This window comes from Salvia hispanica, chromosome 2 (genome assembly GCF_023119035.1).
Source record: "Salvia hispanica cultivar TCC Black 2014 chromosome 2, UniMelb_Shisp_WGS_1.0, whole genome shotgun sequence".
NCBI classification, from domain to species: domain Eukaryota; kingdom Viridiplantae; phylum Streptophyta; class Magnoliopsida; order Lamiales; family Lamiaceae; genus Salvia; species Salvia hispanica.
Genome location: NC_062966.1, coordinates 1,127,758 through 1,144,354, shown reverse-complemented (window position 1 = coordinate 1,144,354; position 16,597 = coordinate 1,127,758). Strand labels below are relative to the sequence as shown.

General features: G+C 34.7%; 3 protein-coding genes across 4 annotated transcripts; all 3 read right to left on the bottom strand.

The window, feature by feature from the left end:
* Positions 1 to 3,303: 3,303 nt before the first annotated feature.
* LOC125204744 lies at positions 3,304 to 5,326 on the bottom strand. 2 transcript variants are annotated; one of them, XM_048103467.1, is made up of 2 exons: positions 5,310 to 5,326; positions 3,304 to 4,504 (listed from the first exon to the last, which is right to left on the bottom strand). In XM_048103467.1, the coding sequence occupies exon 2, from the start codon at positions 4,487 to 4,489 to the stop codon at positions 3,512 to 3,514; it is 978 nt and encodes a 325-aa protein (XP_047959424.1). In that variant the 5' UTR covers positions 4,490 to 4,504; positions 5,310 to 5,326; the 3' UTR covers positions 3,304 to 3,511. The 2 variants fall into 2 exon arrangements, with proteins under 2 accessions (XP_047959424.1, XP_047959423.1); XM_048103466.1 differs by lacking the exon at positions 5,310 to 5,326 and adding an exon at positions 5,139 to 5,197.
* A 2,345-nt stretch (positions 5,327 to 7,671) lies between these two features.
* LOC125205111 (late blight resistance protein R1-A-like) lies at positions 7,672 to 10,350 on the bottom strand. The gene has a single exon (XM_048103926.1). It carries the CDS (start codon positions 10,348 to 10,350, stop codon positions 7,672 to 7,674), a length of 2,679 nt encoding a protein of 892 aa, XP_047959883.1.
* A 4,078-nt stretch (positions 10,351 to 14,428) lies between these two features.
* On the bottom strand, positions 14,429 to 16,507 carry LOC125205110 (putative late blight resistance protein homolog R1A-10). Its single transcript, XM_048103925.1, has one exon. The coding sequence runs from the start codon at positions 16,505 to 16,507 to the stop codon at positions 14,429 to 14,431; it is 2,079 nt and encodes a 692-aa protein (XP_047959882.1).
* Between the last annotated feature and the right edge of the window lie 90 nt (positions 16,508 to 16,597).

Genomic DNA, 16,597 nt, shown 5'->3' with positions numbered 1-16,597 from the left:
TTGCTATATATATCCAAGTACTGCCAATGTCGACAATTAGTTAACGAAGAGAGAAATGTCAATTCCTGAGTTGGGAATTCTGCTCCACTCAAATTATTTCTCCAAAGGAAGATTCCCTCAAGGAGATTCAATTTACGAAAGTAGGGTATAGAGCCACTAAATGAGTTGGCAGCCATTGGCAAGATGGTAAGTTTAGAAGCACTGGTGATAGAGGTTGGAATTGGGCCAGTGAGTCTGTTATAAGACGTAGAAAGCCCTTCAAGATTGACTAGTGAATTCCCTAAATATGATGGAAGAGTACCAGAAAACTCATTATATGTAAGGTCTAAAGCCCTCAACGTTGATATGTTGAATATGGAAGATGGGATGGATCCATTTAATGAACAACCGAACACGGTGAAAATCTCGAGTTTTGGCAGAGTGCCAATCTCTTGTGGTAATTCACCTAAAAATTTATTGACATAAAAGAGGTGGCTGGTAACAGTCAATAAATGAAATGGTAATTGGTCAGAAATACCATGAACAATTGCCGAAATTCGATATTTCTCACTACCTTTAAAGTTGGTCGGATAAATCACGAACTTTAACGATCGTGCAAATTTCCATAGTGATGATAATACCTGTGAAATGATTATGATCCATGTACAACTTTTGAAGCATGCTCATATTTCCAATTGCACGGATGATATTGCCACTGAGATCGTTGAAACTTAACCCCAAGATCTCAAGTTTTTTGCATTTCCAGATACTAGGAGGAATGTATCCTTCAAGAGCAGATGCTTGGTAGATTATAGTTAATACATAGCTATCCAAATCATCAGTTTTCTAAGCAAAAAGAACTAATGTAGCCAGAAATTTTAAATCTACTAAATAATAATAATAACTTGATTATAGAAGAAAATTTATACTATCCTAATTACTAATTGTAATACTCCGAGGGTCCTCAAAAAATAAACAAACTTGCATATGATATGTATTTTAATGTGCAATTGACAAAGTAAGAAATAGATGATAAAAAGTAGAAAGAACAAATGAAAAAGGTAGTGTAAGTAGTGTTGGTGGATTGTGGGATCCACATTATTAGTGGTATGTAATTAATTAAAAACTTTTCATATTTAGACTTTATCTAATTTTGGGGGATGACCCAAAATAATAAAACTATTCTATTTGTTTAGGACGGAGGAAGTAAAATCTAATGCTCATGAAAGTCTATTAATATATATTTTCTGGGGATATTTTTTCTAATTCAGACCCCGGAAGGGTAAAATAAAATGCATTATGGACTAATTCTAAAGTTCACTCTAAAAGTTTAATTATTGAGAAAACCAGAAGAATTTGGAAATCATACTCTCATTTTCAAATTTGATAACTATAATTAGGATTTAGATAAAAATAAATAAATAAATATATAGTGGTGGTGGAACACTTTGAATAAAAATCACAATCCCAATCAAAATCAAAACCAACCAAGTACCAATTATTAAGAATATAATATTAGGTTTAGATTAAATCCAATATTTAACACTTTCAAACAAAATTCAATAAAAAATTTCAATAAAATAGCTGTAGTTTGGATTTGGACTGCATGGGCTGGGCTAGGTGATGTCATTGGGCTGCACTAATTAACAATATTAAAATAAACTTGGCATTTTCACATATATAACAATTTAAATTAAAAATCTACTTGAAAATTAAATAAGTGATCATTAAAAGCCCTAATTCTTCTTCTTTGATGTAGGGAGTTTGCTTCACGAATCTACCACCAGAAATCACGACCGGCGTCCTCTCACGGCTCTCTCTCCAAAGCCGTGCAATCAGCAAGTGCGTTTGCAAAGCATGGCCCAGTCCGATGATTTCGTCAAATTTCATCTTTCCAAAATCAAAACCCCACCCGTCCTAGCTCGCTTAATATCAACCGAACTAGGGAGTTGTTTGTTTGGAGGGACTACCTTTGTTTTAGCTATTGCACATGGGTGGCAATGAAATTGTCATCTAATTAATGAAGAAGTACCAAGTCGAAGAATCTTGGACTATAGAATATAGGTTTAGTACTATTTATTTTGATCAGATTAAATTGCCATTTTTTCATCCCATCAAAGCTTTCAAAAAAGGAGACATTTTTATGTTGCTGGACGAGAAGAAGCTCATCTACCATTCCAACAAGACAAGAACTATTCAACCAGTTGATATGTGTAAGGATGCAGCTGGAGAGCATTACTTTACTCATGCTATGATTTTCACTCCTAGCTTTTTCTCGCCAGAGAGTTTTGGATTTGAGAATGTTATCTCACTTTATTTCATTATATTAATCTACATTTTTGTGTACATGTGTTATAGGAGTTGTGTCCGTGTCTAAGGTTTCAAGTAAGTCATGTGGCTATTTATGTCCCTTAAACAATGGCTTATGTCTAACAATAAGATAATCATTTCTAACAAAAAATACTTGAACTGCCCATATACTAAAACCAGCTGACTTCATCTCGATGTCAACAACGAGGAAATTCCCGTGTCGCAGTACTTAGTGTTGTTCCGAATGCACCACCACCACAAACCACCTTCAACAAGTGCCAACACAGACAACGTGGCCAACACCGCCACCACAACCACCCATCACTCGCTGAAGCAGCCGAGGGAATTATGCAGCAGAGGCGCGCAAACACCTCCCTGATCCGCATATAAGGAAGTGAAGATTGTCCATTACAGACAATTCAGATTATGCTTATATTTAAAATTTTCAAGCCAACTTAAAATAATCATTTTCATGCAATTATTATCATATATACTTGGTTTAAAAAAAAACTGAATCAGCCAGCAAAATGAAAATATGACCAATTTATGCTAACATTATAATTAAATCCTTCCTAATCACATTTTACATTCACACATAGCACAAGTAACCAAAGAGAGACAATGTGTCTTGGTCTGTTTGTGCAACGTATGAGTCCTCGTCCCCCATTAAATACACCATTTTTATATAAAACTGTCTTTAATTAACATGTTTTCAATATTTATAATCTTTTATTACTAAATTATTTAAAACTAATGTATATCAAATTAAAGTTATTGTTATGAGTACATAGAATATTTGTACTTTGAAATAAATGAAATTAAGAAAAATGGAAAATAGCGAGAGATGAGAGGGAAAATGGGGGAAGACACAAGGAATCAGAGAGAAAAATAAAATATAAAGATTAAAATGACAAAAAAGTCATAAAATAAAAGAGTAAAATGGTGCCAAATTAGTGCAAAAATAGTACGAAATAAGAATGAAAATAGTGCTAAAACTGTGCAAATAGTGCAAAATAGTGCGAAAATAGTGCAAAAGCACGATAGAGATATTATTATACAAACATGAAACATCCATCTGAAAATAGAAAGCAATGTACAAAACCAAGATAGAAACATTCCTAGATGAAGATAAATATCAAACTTAGTCCCAAATTAACATTAACATTAAACTAAACGAGAGAAGAGTCATTTTGATGCCGGCATAGTTAAACTTGGATCAGTTTTAAGGAAATGATTCTTTATATTTACCTACAAACTCCAACAACAGATCTCGTAAGTCCTTTTCGTCCCCAGTATACTCCCAAGTCACTACATCACCGACATCTAACATGCCGGAATCATGATCTAGTTCATCCAAGGTCCCATAATTCACTACTTTCACCATGTATCCTGATTCCAGGATTTTCGAGTCGCACATCCAAGCAATTGTCTGATCCAATGAGCCTAGTTGTGCTTCTTTCAACTTGTTTCTCCGTGCAAGAAGATTTACATTGCTCACAAATACTCTCCCTGCTTTCTTGCGATTTGTGATGGTGACACTCACAAGCGAAGGGTTATATTTGATGAGCAAACATAGCACAAGTAACCAAATACTGCAACATCTAAAGAGAAACAATGTGTTGTTGCGCATTCCTTCGTCTGCTGGTGCAACGTCGTCATCGGATGAAGACTCATCAGATGAAGAAGTCTCATCAGATGAATAAGCCTCGTCAGATGAAGATGAAGAAGCCTGCCCGGAAACATAAGCTGGTAGTTCCAGAAAAAGATCCACCAAGGCTCCACCATTGCTGAATTTCACCCTCACTTTCCAATATGAGGAACTGCAGATGCTACGAGGACATGTCAAGTCCAACGAAATAGATCTGAGTTCCCTGAAGTTCCGAAGGAATGAGAAGAACCCCAACTCCTTAATCAGTGAGGACTTGATGAACTCAATCATTTCTTCTCTGGTAAAGCCTGCCAGCTTAGGGAGAAGTTCACAGATTTCATCTGCTGATTCGGTAGACCGTATTGTACTTGGAAGAGTCAAATGAACAGATCTCAATTCATAAATAGCCAAAGCAAAACGCTTCGAGACAAGGGAGTATCTGCACAGATGCTTTAGGTCATCAATCCGGCTTAATATCAACAAGAGTAGTTCCTCCGGGATGCAAGCAAAGTGATCGACCCCATTTCCTTCTTCCATTTTCGCTTGTTTCATTTTTCAAATAACGGCCTAAAAGGATAGATTGCAAGGTCAAAATCTCAACAATCTAACATGGCTTAAATACATACCCATGTAATGAATGTAAGGATGGAGGCAATAATACAGTGACATTTCAACTGGAAAAAAACACATTAGACAGCGCGAATTGTGCATGAATTGTGCATTAATGTGCATGAATTGGGTATGGATTGTGCTTCATTGGGTACTAATTAAGTTTATTATAACATTAGACGGCGCGAATCGTGCATGAATTGTGCATTATTTGGGTACTAAGTTGGCCTTTTTGTGCAGGCACGATAGCAAGAACTAGTACATGACAAACTAGACATGAATTCGACTAAGTTGGCTTCGTAACAGTCAAATAAACATCCCAAACCAGAAATTAAGTTAAAGACACAGACAATCCTCAACAAGAGATCATGATAGCAAGATCAAAACAAGACAATATCAAACATGAATAAAGAGGAAGGAGATTATGAAAGGGCACAGAATGGATAACAGAAAACATGAAAAGATGATACAAAATAAACGCGACATCATGAATTGCCAGATCTAACTAAGATGCACAGTAGCAATGTTAATATTACATAGATCTATTATTACAGTCGAGTGCAAGAAATTAATATTGAGAATTTAAAGAAACCTCTTGGTAATAAGTGAACGAAATCTCCGATTACAAGATCCCGTGCTTGAATGCTTTAATCCAAAAATAGAAGCCATAAAATAGATGACCAGTTATTTCAATACGAAGATCAAAAAACTAATTGTAATGGAAAGAAATGGAAAGGGATGGAAATATGGGGGAAATTTTTACCTCCTCTTCTGTATGTAAATGCAATAGAAGCAGCGGCGGCGAAAAACCCTATATTCAGTATAAAATTTGGAACGCTTAAGGCGTATTTATACAAGAATCGAAGGTCATATCTCGTGTTGTCTGCCATTAAAACATGACTGCTTCATATATAGTTTGGCAATATGCATTTACTCATATTTGCCGATTAATCACAACTTTACTTTTTACAATAGTAGAATAATGGAGGCAGATACCTCCATATTTCATCAAACCAAAATTCTGATGAAATCGACCCTCCTTCAATATCAGACTCTAAAACTTAAAATAGCTTGATGGATCTAATAAAGTTATTACTCAGATCACTCAAACCAATGAGTAAATAGAGCCAACCTTTCATTGAAACTAATAGAAACAGATACCAAAGAACAAATTGGATGGGACAAGTTTAAGGCTTAACTAAAGTTTTTGTGAGTGGCAGATAAAGCTAGACCTACTTGACAGCGTTTCACCATGTCTGTGAAAATATAAGAGAAAAAATCAAAAGAAGAAAACTTAAAAATACAAAATTTTTTATGACAATGCTAAGTCTATTCCTATGTATTAGTACATCCAGAAATGTCAATTGTAAATCTGAAGAACAACTGAGTGATAAGACAAGATCTGATTCTGCTAGCACTCTTATATTTATAGAGTGCAAGATTTAATCCAACAATTAAATAAATAAAAGATTTGAGGAGATATGGTAGTTGTAGTAGGCGAAAATTTGAAGAGGAAAAATAGGGAATTCGAATTTTTAGGCTATTTATTTAGCCTATGGTTTAATTTGAATATTTCACGGAGTAGGATAAAATATCACGGAGCAGAATAAAAATAATAAACTCCCCGATCCATATGAAATAGGCGTGACTTTTTGAATCTCTACACAAGGATTCAAATTAAAATCCTAATTTAAATAGGATATGACAAGATCTTCCTAGATATGGCAAGATATGCTAGGATATTTGAATTTATTTATGGAAGAGAATAAACAAGGGATCAAATAATATAATAAAAATATCCCTTCTCCCATAATAAGAGATTTTCGAAAATCTCCTTAGATAAATATAGGGATCGAAATTTTCATGGAGAAATAAGGAATATTCGGACTTTGGATTTAATTTGGATAATTATCCCAAGCAACAATTAAATCCAAGAAAATAGAATTTCTCCTTCAATAAATAGGAGGGGTCGAAAACTCCAATAAAATAAATAATGCTCCTATTTAATTCTTACTCATCCCTTAGGAAAATAATTCACCACAATATTATTTCACCCCGCATCAAAATATTCATATATTCACATCACAAATCCACCATTCTAATTTCACCGCCACGTCGCATTTTCAACGACTTTGACCATTCCACGACCACGTCATATTTTCCAAAATCTTGACTATTCAATAGCCACGTCATATATTCAACAAGTTTGACTATTCAATTCCAAGTTTAACTATTCAACTCCACATCATTTAATCCATATATATCATAGCATTAAAAGCATTTAATGCAAAAGTTTTCACGTCTCAAAAATTAGTGTTCGAAAAAGTGGGATGTTACACTATTGGTTCGCAATCCTTTTTTCTTCTGACCGTTTTATATACCATAAAAAAACATGAATTTCAACACACCAAAAGTGGGACTGTAACAACTTGGGAAAACTTTGGGTTTCATGTGTGTTGGAAAAACAAGTAATTAATGGCCGCCCACTATTTGTTGTTTTTGGAGTTCGTAGAACTTATTTATTATGATAGAGTGCCTAGTATTATAAAGTTCCAAAAATTTATTTATTGGTGTGGTTGGATTGTCTCATATTTCCCTATAAATACAAGGGGAATAAGACATCTCAAATACACCAGAAAATATACAAGAAATATTTTTCTCTAGCTACTTCTACTTTCAATATGCCTAACCAATCTTCCTACACCTCTCTCGATTACCATCTTTGAGAATGTGGAAACAAGTTTTCTCACATCTAGAAATCTGCAGACTTAAAATTAATTTGATTTTTCTTCATTAGTCTAGCTATCATCAGCTTAAATTGACAATTGTAGGCACTAGGAAAGAAAGACTCTTGGTCACCATGTGGAAAAATGGAGTAAGGTTTTTGTTGTAGATATTTTTTCAAAGTAAAGAATCATTTTTGGGGAAGACTTGAAAGCATTTCAAGAAGTTGCATATCTAATTAAGGCCCTTTAATTTTGGGCCGATTACAAAATAAATTATTTACTAGAAATGTTTTTAGAAATTCATTTGTTTGTCTCTTTGTATGGTTTCGTTTGAACTATATTAACTTTTAGTATTCAAGCAACACAAGATCAAATATTATTGTAAGCTTAAAAAAAACTCTACATAGAGAAGACTTCAACTTCAAAGTTGGCACTTGCCAAGCTCCTTAGTGCGTCTCGAGCCTTCGAAACTACAACTCGAACATGAAGGTCTAGTTGGTCTCCATATAAATCCTCTTGTTCCTCTACTATCTTTTTAGCCGACTTCACCGCTGATTCATTGCAAAAACGCAATTCAATTGATTTCAACGTTGCTATTTCTCCCATTTCTGATGGGATCTCTTTCAGTCGATTGAAAAAAACAAGATGAAGCTTCTGGAGAACTGGAAAGTGGGATTTGTCTGATATAATCCAATCTTCTAGACCAGCACAACCGTCCAATCGTAGAAACTTGAGGCTTGGAAATTGGTCTTCAATTGTTTCCCACTTGCCTGTTTTGAAGAAACCACATTCTATTTCAAACTTCTCAAGAAGGGGCAATGAACCGATTTTTGGCATTAAGTCTTCCAACACCATACCGTCAGAGGCAAGAATAGACAACTTCTTAAGGGAGAGTGGGAACCTAATCCTAAAATATTCAGCAATTTCATTTCTGAAAATGCAGGTCAAGTTTTCCAATTTACTAAAACACTGAAGATTGTTGAGACAGTTTTCTCCCTCCATTTGTTTCTTATCATAACTTAAATGCAATTTCTTCACATTAGGAATTCTTTTAACCACCTCCTCATTCAAAATCAAATTCTTTACACCTTTGAGTGTTTGCAGATTCTCCATGACAACAATGTCATTGTCGGCACTGGAAGGATTCTGGAGAGTCAATCCGAAGAATGAAGGATTAAATATGAGATGCCGAAGTTGATGCAATTTCCAAATTTCAATCGGGAGAGGATCCGAACAGCAAATAATCAATGTGTATAGATTCCAAAGCAGATCAATCGAAGTAGGAAATTTGAAATTCTCATGAAGGCTAACCGAAAGGTATCGTAAGTTCACCAATTCAAACACATTATCTAGCATATAAGCCCTACCCGCAGTACCATCTTCATATGCATGGAGTGTCCTCAACAATCTAAGATTGTGAGGCAGTTGAACTTCTCCACTCCTCTCTTCATTATCATCCCGATCACTCCCCTCTTCATCTTCGTCACAATCACTCTCCTCTTCATTAGAGTCATAATTACATATTATGGATCGAGCATGCGACAAAGATCTCAAGACGTCACTTGTTAACAACCGTTCACTTCCAAGTACAACCCGACGTTTGCTAGTTATGGTTGGACGATCATCTCTTAAGACATGATAAAACCTTTCCTTTTCAACTTCTTTCAAGCACATATCTCTCACCAAATCATGTATTTTACAATACTTAACATTTCCAATCGACCCCAACTTATCAACTAAAACCAGATTTCTACCAACCAACTCCTTAAAGTACTCTTGCGCAATTGTTTCCAAACTTTTCCCTCTACTTGGTTTCAAAAATCTTTCAGAAATCCACAGCTTCTTGAGCATTGACACACGGATCCTCTTATCTTCCTTAAAAACACCCATATACAAAAAACATGACTTCAAATAGTTTGGCAAATAGATATAGCTCATCCTCAATGTCTTTAAGCAAAATTCATCATTATTGCTAATAACAATTGAATTTAAATTATGCTCTATAAGCTCCCAATATTCTCTCGTGAACTCAGATTTTGCCAAAAGACCTCCTATCGTAGCAATTGATAAAGGGAGCCCTTTACAAGTTGCTACAATATTCTTCCCAATATTCTCGAACTCCAGAGGACAACTTTCTTTTCCAAATACAGTTTTACAAAACAAATCCCAACTATTAGCTTCATCTAAAAAATCCATATCAACTCTAGAAGTCTCATTCAACTGACTCAAGTTTGACAGCCTAGTTGTTACAATTATCCGACTTCCATTTTCATTATCAGGAAAGAAAAATTTGATCTTCTCCCACACATCAACACTCCACATATCATCCATTATCACAAGATACCTCCTACCATATAAAAACTTGTATAGTTTTTCTCCCAATTCTTTCTCACTCACATCACTACTTGAATCACCACTTGCTTGGAAAACAACTTCTCTAAGTGTTTCTCTAACATTATATGTTTGAGAAATTGTAGTCCAAGCACGAATATCAAAATACTCCTTAACAAGTGCATTTTCAAATAAACTTCGGGCAAGAGTGGTCTTACCAATTCCGCCCATCCCCGTGATGGGGATGATTTCGCGGCCGAGTTGATATCCAGTGAGCTTATCCAAAACTTCAAGAAACACTTCATCAGAGCCCACCATCACGTTTTCCTTCACAGTAGAAGAAGACGTCAAGGCAGGAACAGGCTTTTGCTGCGGCCGAGCTTCATCTGCAACCTTCTCCACTTCAAGTTTGATCAAATTCATTTCTTCTATCACTTTCTGCAGATCTTGATAGAAGTCATGGCCCTCAACAATTGGGGATCGCTTGTCGATTTGAAGCACAATCTGGGATTCGATAACGTCCTCAGCTGCATAAATTGCATCAGCAATGCGACGCTCCAATCGATCAGCTTCTTGGCCATCAACAACAACAGGGGAAATATAAGCATCAAGAAACACCTTCAAGAAGGTAACAATTTGAGTGAGGGTTTCAACTTGTTCCGTGTCGATAGAAATGGGAGGAGAAGGATGCTTTTGAAGGGTATCTATGATATGCATAAAAGAAACTAGAACTCCATAAGCCGCCATGCTTAAAACACTTTCAAAGAAAGTTTGTTACACAGAGTTTAATATTGAAAGGTGAAATAAACCACTCTGATTTATTTCACAACTGAGAAGGTTGATGATCTAGGCCTTTAATTTGAATATCTAATGGCTATTATTGAGTTGTAGTTAGCAATTAAGTATTGAGTTAGCAATATAACACTCCCCCTATATACCAATTGGTGACACTACATATTCATTAATAATATTTAATTTTATTTAATCATTATGAACATTCAGCTTTTATATAATTGTAAATGTTTCACTTTCAAGCATACAATTTATATTATCATTGCAAATGTTTCAAACTTTCAAGAAATTATTGCAATGAATGATTCTTAATGTGATCAAATTAATTCAAAATAATGGCAATCAGCCGTTAGTCGCAATTTTAGTTTTGTAAGAGTCTCGTGACTATTTTTTTTCCCCTATAAATATGATATTTGAAAACTTACTATCCACACATTCTCATTTCTCAAGCTTGGTATTTTTATTCTCATCATCATAAGAAGAAAGGTTCCACACCTTGCTAATTGATCTGGAGCCTTTATTCGGTTATAACAACTCAAGTTTAATATTTTTATTCTAAATTTCTAATCATAGGAAGAAAGGTTGAAAGCACTAAACCATTTCATACCTCGCTCAATGATCTAGAGCCTTTCATAATTTATTCGGTTATTAAAATTCGTTGCATTCATTTTATGAAACTACTGCTCATGAAGTCAAAACCAATATCTATTAGTTTAGAGTGTTGACTGTGTGATTTGTTATTTTGAGGTTCCGTCAATTTTACACGATAGGTTCGGTGATGTACAAAATTTGTTGCATTCATTTTATGAAACTACCGCTCATGAAGTCAAAACCAATGTCTAATCAGTCAAAACCAAAATTTGTTGCATTGATTTAAAACCTGTTTATTTACAGTATAAAATTTTTATATAGAAAATATTTCATGAGATATTATATTTTCGCCTCTAATATACTCCCTCCGAAAAAAGTAAGAAACGAAGGAGAAAAAATGGATAAAATATGAGTTCTATTTTTTAAACGGTAGTACTATTTTTTTTTTTCACATTCTAAAATGACAAAAATATGACTATTCTTTGTGAAAGAATGGAGTAATATTTTTAAATATTTGATAAGTTTGTTTGAGCATTAAATTAGTGTTGTAACAATTATAAATGGAACCTTATTTTATATGTGAACATTTTTTCTTCTCAGAATTTAATCAAATGTTGTTGTTTTAAATGATTCCCACACATGCATTGTGTATCAGAGCTATCCAAATATTTATAATTTGTTAGTCATTTCAATTTTAATACGTTGAAGTTGTATAATTTGTAGTTATTATATACAGTACATATTTTGTTTATAATTGTTATTTTGAATATAATATTATTATTTCTAATTTTGTTTAATTAATTTACAATCTAAAAGTCAATGTGTTAAAAATTCTTAGTCTGTGCATCTAAACTTACTCGTGGACTGGGCGAAGCCTTACTCGAAGGATCATCATAAGCTCGACTCAATAATTGACGTAAATTTTGGTTGTTTAGTTGTGTTGTGTAGGAAATTTTATTTCCTATTTCTTCATGGCCTTTTTGGTTGTGGAAAAAAAAAGAAAATTTTCATTTTTGATCACTTTTAAGGTTATCTTTTTTGATGTTGTTGTAGTTGTAGATTGATCTTTAGCAAGTGTTTGTTTTTCACAAACACGCTGTTTCCCTCAAACTATAGTGTTTATGTAATGCATTCAATGTCACAACTTTCCTCTTCCACCAACCAAACTCACCCCATTAATCTCATCACATTTTTTACATAAAATATAGGGTAATTAGATGTTATATTCCATGTTTATGTACTATTTTAACTGTTGGTTAACTTTTTTTTATTTTTTTTGGCTCGAGCATTTTATAGTATATCATAAAAAACATGAATTCACGATTCCAAAGGTGGGATTGTAACAACGTGGGAAAACAAGTTGGCTCACATCTAGAAAATCTGAAGACTTAAAATTAATTTTATTTTTTCTTCATCAGCTTAAATTGGCAATTGTAGCACTAGGAAAGAAAGACTCCTGGTCATCCATGTTGAAAATAAGGTTTTTGTTGTAGATATTTTCTCTAAGTAAATTATGCCATGGAAAAGTTTTTAGGAATTCATTTGTTTGTCTCTTTGTATGATTTCCTTTGAACTGTATTTAGTTCAATTTCGTAAATGACCCTATAACTGTAAAATTATATAGAAACACAATTTTGCTTGCTTTTTACAGAAGAACATAAGTAACAATAGAAAGAGATTATAGTATTCAAGCAACACAACATAAGTAACAATAGAAAGACTCTTGGTCATCCATGTTGAAAAATAGAGTAAGGTTTTTGTTGTAGATATTATCTCTAAGTAAAGAATCATTTTTGGGGAAGACTTGAAAGCATTTCAAGTAGTTGCATATCTAATTAAGGCCCTTATAGTTTTAGGCCCATTACAAAATAAATTTTGTCATAGAAATGTTTTTAGGAACTCATTTGTTTGTCTCTTTGTATGGTTTCGTTTGAACTTTATTTAGTTCATTTTCGTGAACGCAAGTACTGAGATGCTCTTTACAGAAGCACATAAGTAACAACAGAAAGAGGTAATAATAGTATTCAAGCAACACATGATCAAACTTTATTGTAAGCTTAAACAAACTCTATAGTTCATTCTTCATTTCTTCTAAAATAAGTAGATCGTTTTTCTGCATCTTCTACATGACTTCAACTTCAAAGTTGGCACTTGCCAAGTTCTTCAGTGCTTCATCTTTCCTCCAAACTTTGACTCAAAACATGAAGCTCTAGTTGGTCTCCATATAAATCCTCTTGTTCCTCTACTATCTTTTTAGCCGACTCCACCGCTGAATCACTGCAAAAATGCAATTCAATTGATTTCAACGTTGCTATTTCTCCCACTTCTGATGGGATCTCCTTCAGTTAATAGAAATATTCAAGACAAAGCTTTTGGAGAACTTGAAAGTGGGATTTGTCTGATACAATCCAATCTTCTAGACCTTTTGGAGGCTTGGAATCATCTTTATGTACTATTTTCTCAAAGTAAAGAGTCATCTTTGGGGAAGATTTGAAAGCATTTCAAGAAGTTGCATATCTAATTAAGCTCCTTGTTGTAGATATTTTCTCAAAGTAAATTATGTCATGGAAAAGTTTTTAGGAATTCATTTGTTTGTCTCTTTGTATGGTTTCCTTTGAACTTTATTTAGTTCATTTTCGTAAATGACCCTATAACTGTAATATAATTATATAGAATCGCAAGTACTGAGATGCTAGCTTTTGCTTGCTCTTTACAGAAGCACATAAGTAACAACAGAAAGAGGTTATAGTATTCAAGCAACACAAGATCAAACTCCATTACAAGCTTATGAAAACAAACTCGGTCTTCACGATTTTCTGCATCTTCTACATGAGTTGGAATGGGAAGAGGAACTGAGACCAAACTCTACACTTCGATGCTACGTCAGAAAGTGAAGACGTCAACTTCAAAGTTAGCACTTGCCAAGCTCTTCAGTGCTTCTCTTTTGAAAACTTTAACTCGAACATGAAGGTCCAGTTGGTCTCCATATAAATCCTCTTGTTCCTCTACTATCTTTTTAGCCGACTCCACCGCTGATTCACTGCAAAAGCCCAATTCAATCGATTTCAACGTTGCTATTTCTCCCACTTCTGATGGGATCTCCTTCAGTTGATCGAAAGAATAAAGACGAAGCTTCTGGAGAACTGGAAAGTGGGATTTGTCTGATACAATCCAATCTTCTAGACCATCACAACTGCGCAATTGTAGAAACGTGAGGCTTGGAAATTGGCCTTCAATTGTTTCCCACTTGCCTGTTTTGAAGAAACCATTGAATAGTACAAACTTCTCAAGAAGGGGCAATGAACCGATTTTTGGCATTATGTCTTCTAACACCATATCAGGAGAGGCAATAATAGACAACTTCTTGAGGGAGTGTGGGAACCTAATCCTCTGAAAATATACATCACTTTCAATTCTGGAATTGCAGTCCAAGTTTTCCAACTTACTCAAGCACTGAAGATAGCTGAGAGTTTTCTCCCTCCATTTGTTTCTTATCATAACTTAATTTCAATTTCTTCACATTGGGAATTGTTTTAACCACCTCCTCATTCAAAATCAAATTCTTCACTCCTTTGAGTGTTTGCAGATTCTCCATGATAAAAATTTCATTGTCGCCACTGGGAGGATTCGGGAGAATCAATCCGGAGGATGAGTCAACGAATATTAGGTGACGAAGTTGATGCAATTTCCAAATTTCAATCGGTATAATAAGATGATCCGAACAACTAATAATCAATGTGTATAGATTCCAAAGCTGATCAATCGAAGTAGGGAATTTGGAATTCTCATGAAGGCTAACCGAAAGGTACCGTGAGTTCACCAATTCAAACACATTATCTAGAAAATAATCCCAACAATCTTCATATGCATGGAGTGTCCTCAACAATCTGAGATTTTGAGGCAGTTGAACTTCTCCACCCCCCTCTGCCTTCCACATTCCATGGATGTCATCACATATTATGGAACGAACATGTGACAAAAGTCCCAAGACTTCATTTGTTGACAACCACACAGTTTTAGGTGGAAAAACAACCCGACGTTCACTATTATTGGTCGGAGGACCATCTCTTACGACATGATAAAAACTTTCCCTTTCAACTTCTTTCAAACACAAATCTCTCAACAAATCATGAATTTTACAATAGTAAACATTTCCAATAGACCCCAATAGATCAACTAAAACAAGATTTCTATCAACCAACTCCTTAAAGTACTCATGCGCAATTGTTTCCAAACATTTCCCCCTGCTTGGTTTCAAAAATCCTTCAGAAATCCACAGCTTCTTGAGCATTGACACACGGATACTACGATCTTCCTTAAAAACACCCATATACAAAAAACATGGCTTCAAATAGTTTGGTAGATAGACATAGCTCATCCTCAATGTTTTTAAGCAAAATTCATCATCATTGTTAATAACAATTGAATTCAAATTTTGCTCTATAAACTCCCAATATTGTCTTGTGAACTCAGACTTTGCCAAAAGACCTCCTATTGTAGCAATTGATAAAGGAAGTCCTTTACAATTTACTACAATATTCTTCCCAATTTTCTCCAACACTAGAGGACAACTTTCTTTCCCAAATACAGTTTTGCAAAACAAATCCCAACTATTAGCTTCATCTAAAAAATTCATACCAACTCTATACGACTTATTCAATTGAGAACTCAAGTTTGACAACCTAGTTGTCACTATTATCCGACTCCCATTTCCAATATCAGGAAAGAAAAATCTTATCTTCTCCCACACATCTACACTCCACATATCATCCATTATCACAAGATACCTTCTACCATGTAAAAACTTGTGTAATTTTTCTCCCAATTCTTTCTCACTCAGATCACTACTTGAATCACCACTAGCTTGGAAAAGAACTTCTCTAAGTGTTTCTCTAACATTATAAGTTTGAGAAATTGTAGTCCAAGCACGAATATCAAAATGCTCCTTAACAAGTGCATTCTCAAATAAACTTCGGGCAAGAGTGGTCTTACCAATTCCGCCCATCCCCGTGATGGGGATGATTTGGCGGCTGAGTTGATCTCCGGTGAGCTTATCCAAAACATCAAGAAACACTTCCTCAAAGCCCACCATCACGTTTTCCTTCACAGTAGAAGAAGATGTCAAGGCAGCAACGGACTTCTGCTGCAGATTCGCTTCCACTGCAATCTTCTCCACTTCAATTTTGATCAAATTCAATTTTTCAATCACTTTCTGCAGATCTTGATAAAATCCATGACCCTCAACGATTGGGGATCGTTTGTCAATTCGAACTACAATCTGGGATTCGATAACATCCTCAGCTGCATAAACTGCATCAGCAATGCGACGCTCCAATGGATCAGCTTCACGGCCATCAACAACAACAGGGGAAGTATAAGCATCAAGAAACACCAGCAAGAAGGTAACAATTTGAGTGAGAGACTCAATTTGTTGTTTGTGGATAAAAATGGGAGGGGAAGGATGGTTCTCAAGTGTATCCAAGATATTCATAAGAGAAACCAGAGCTCCATAAGCTGCCATGATTAACTACTCTTTGAATTTTGAATGAATGAAGACGGCCAATATGACACTAATATACAATTGAGAATTGCAATTTTTTTATAGTGACAG

Bases quoted from the DNA above. Each gene is read 5' to 3' on its own strand.
- LOC125204744 (XM_048103467.1), bottom strand. From the start codon at position 4,489: ATGAAACAAGCGAAAATGGAAGAAGGAAATGGGGTCGATCACTTTGCT.
- LOC125205111 (XM_048103926.1), bottom strand. From the start codon at position 10,350: ATGGCGGCTTATGGAGTTCTAGTTTCTTTTATGCATATCATAGATACC.
- LOC125205110 (XM_048103925.1), bottom strand. From the start codon at position 16,507: ATGGCAGCTTATGGAGCTCTGGTTTCTCTTATGAATATCTTGGATACA.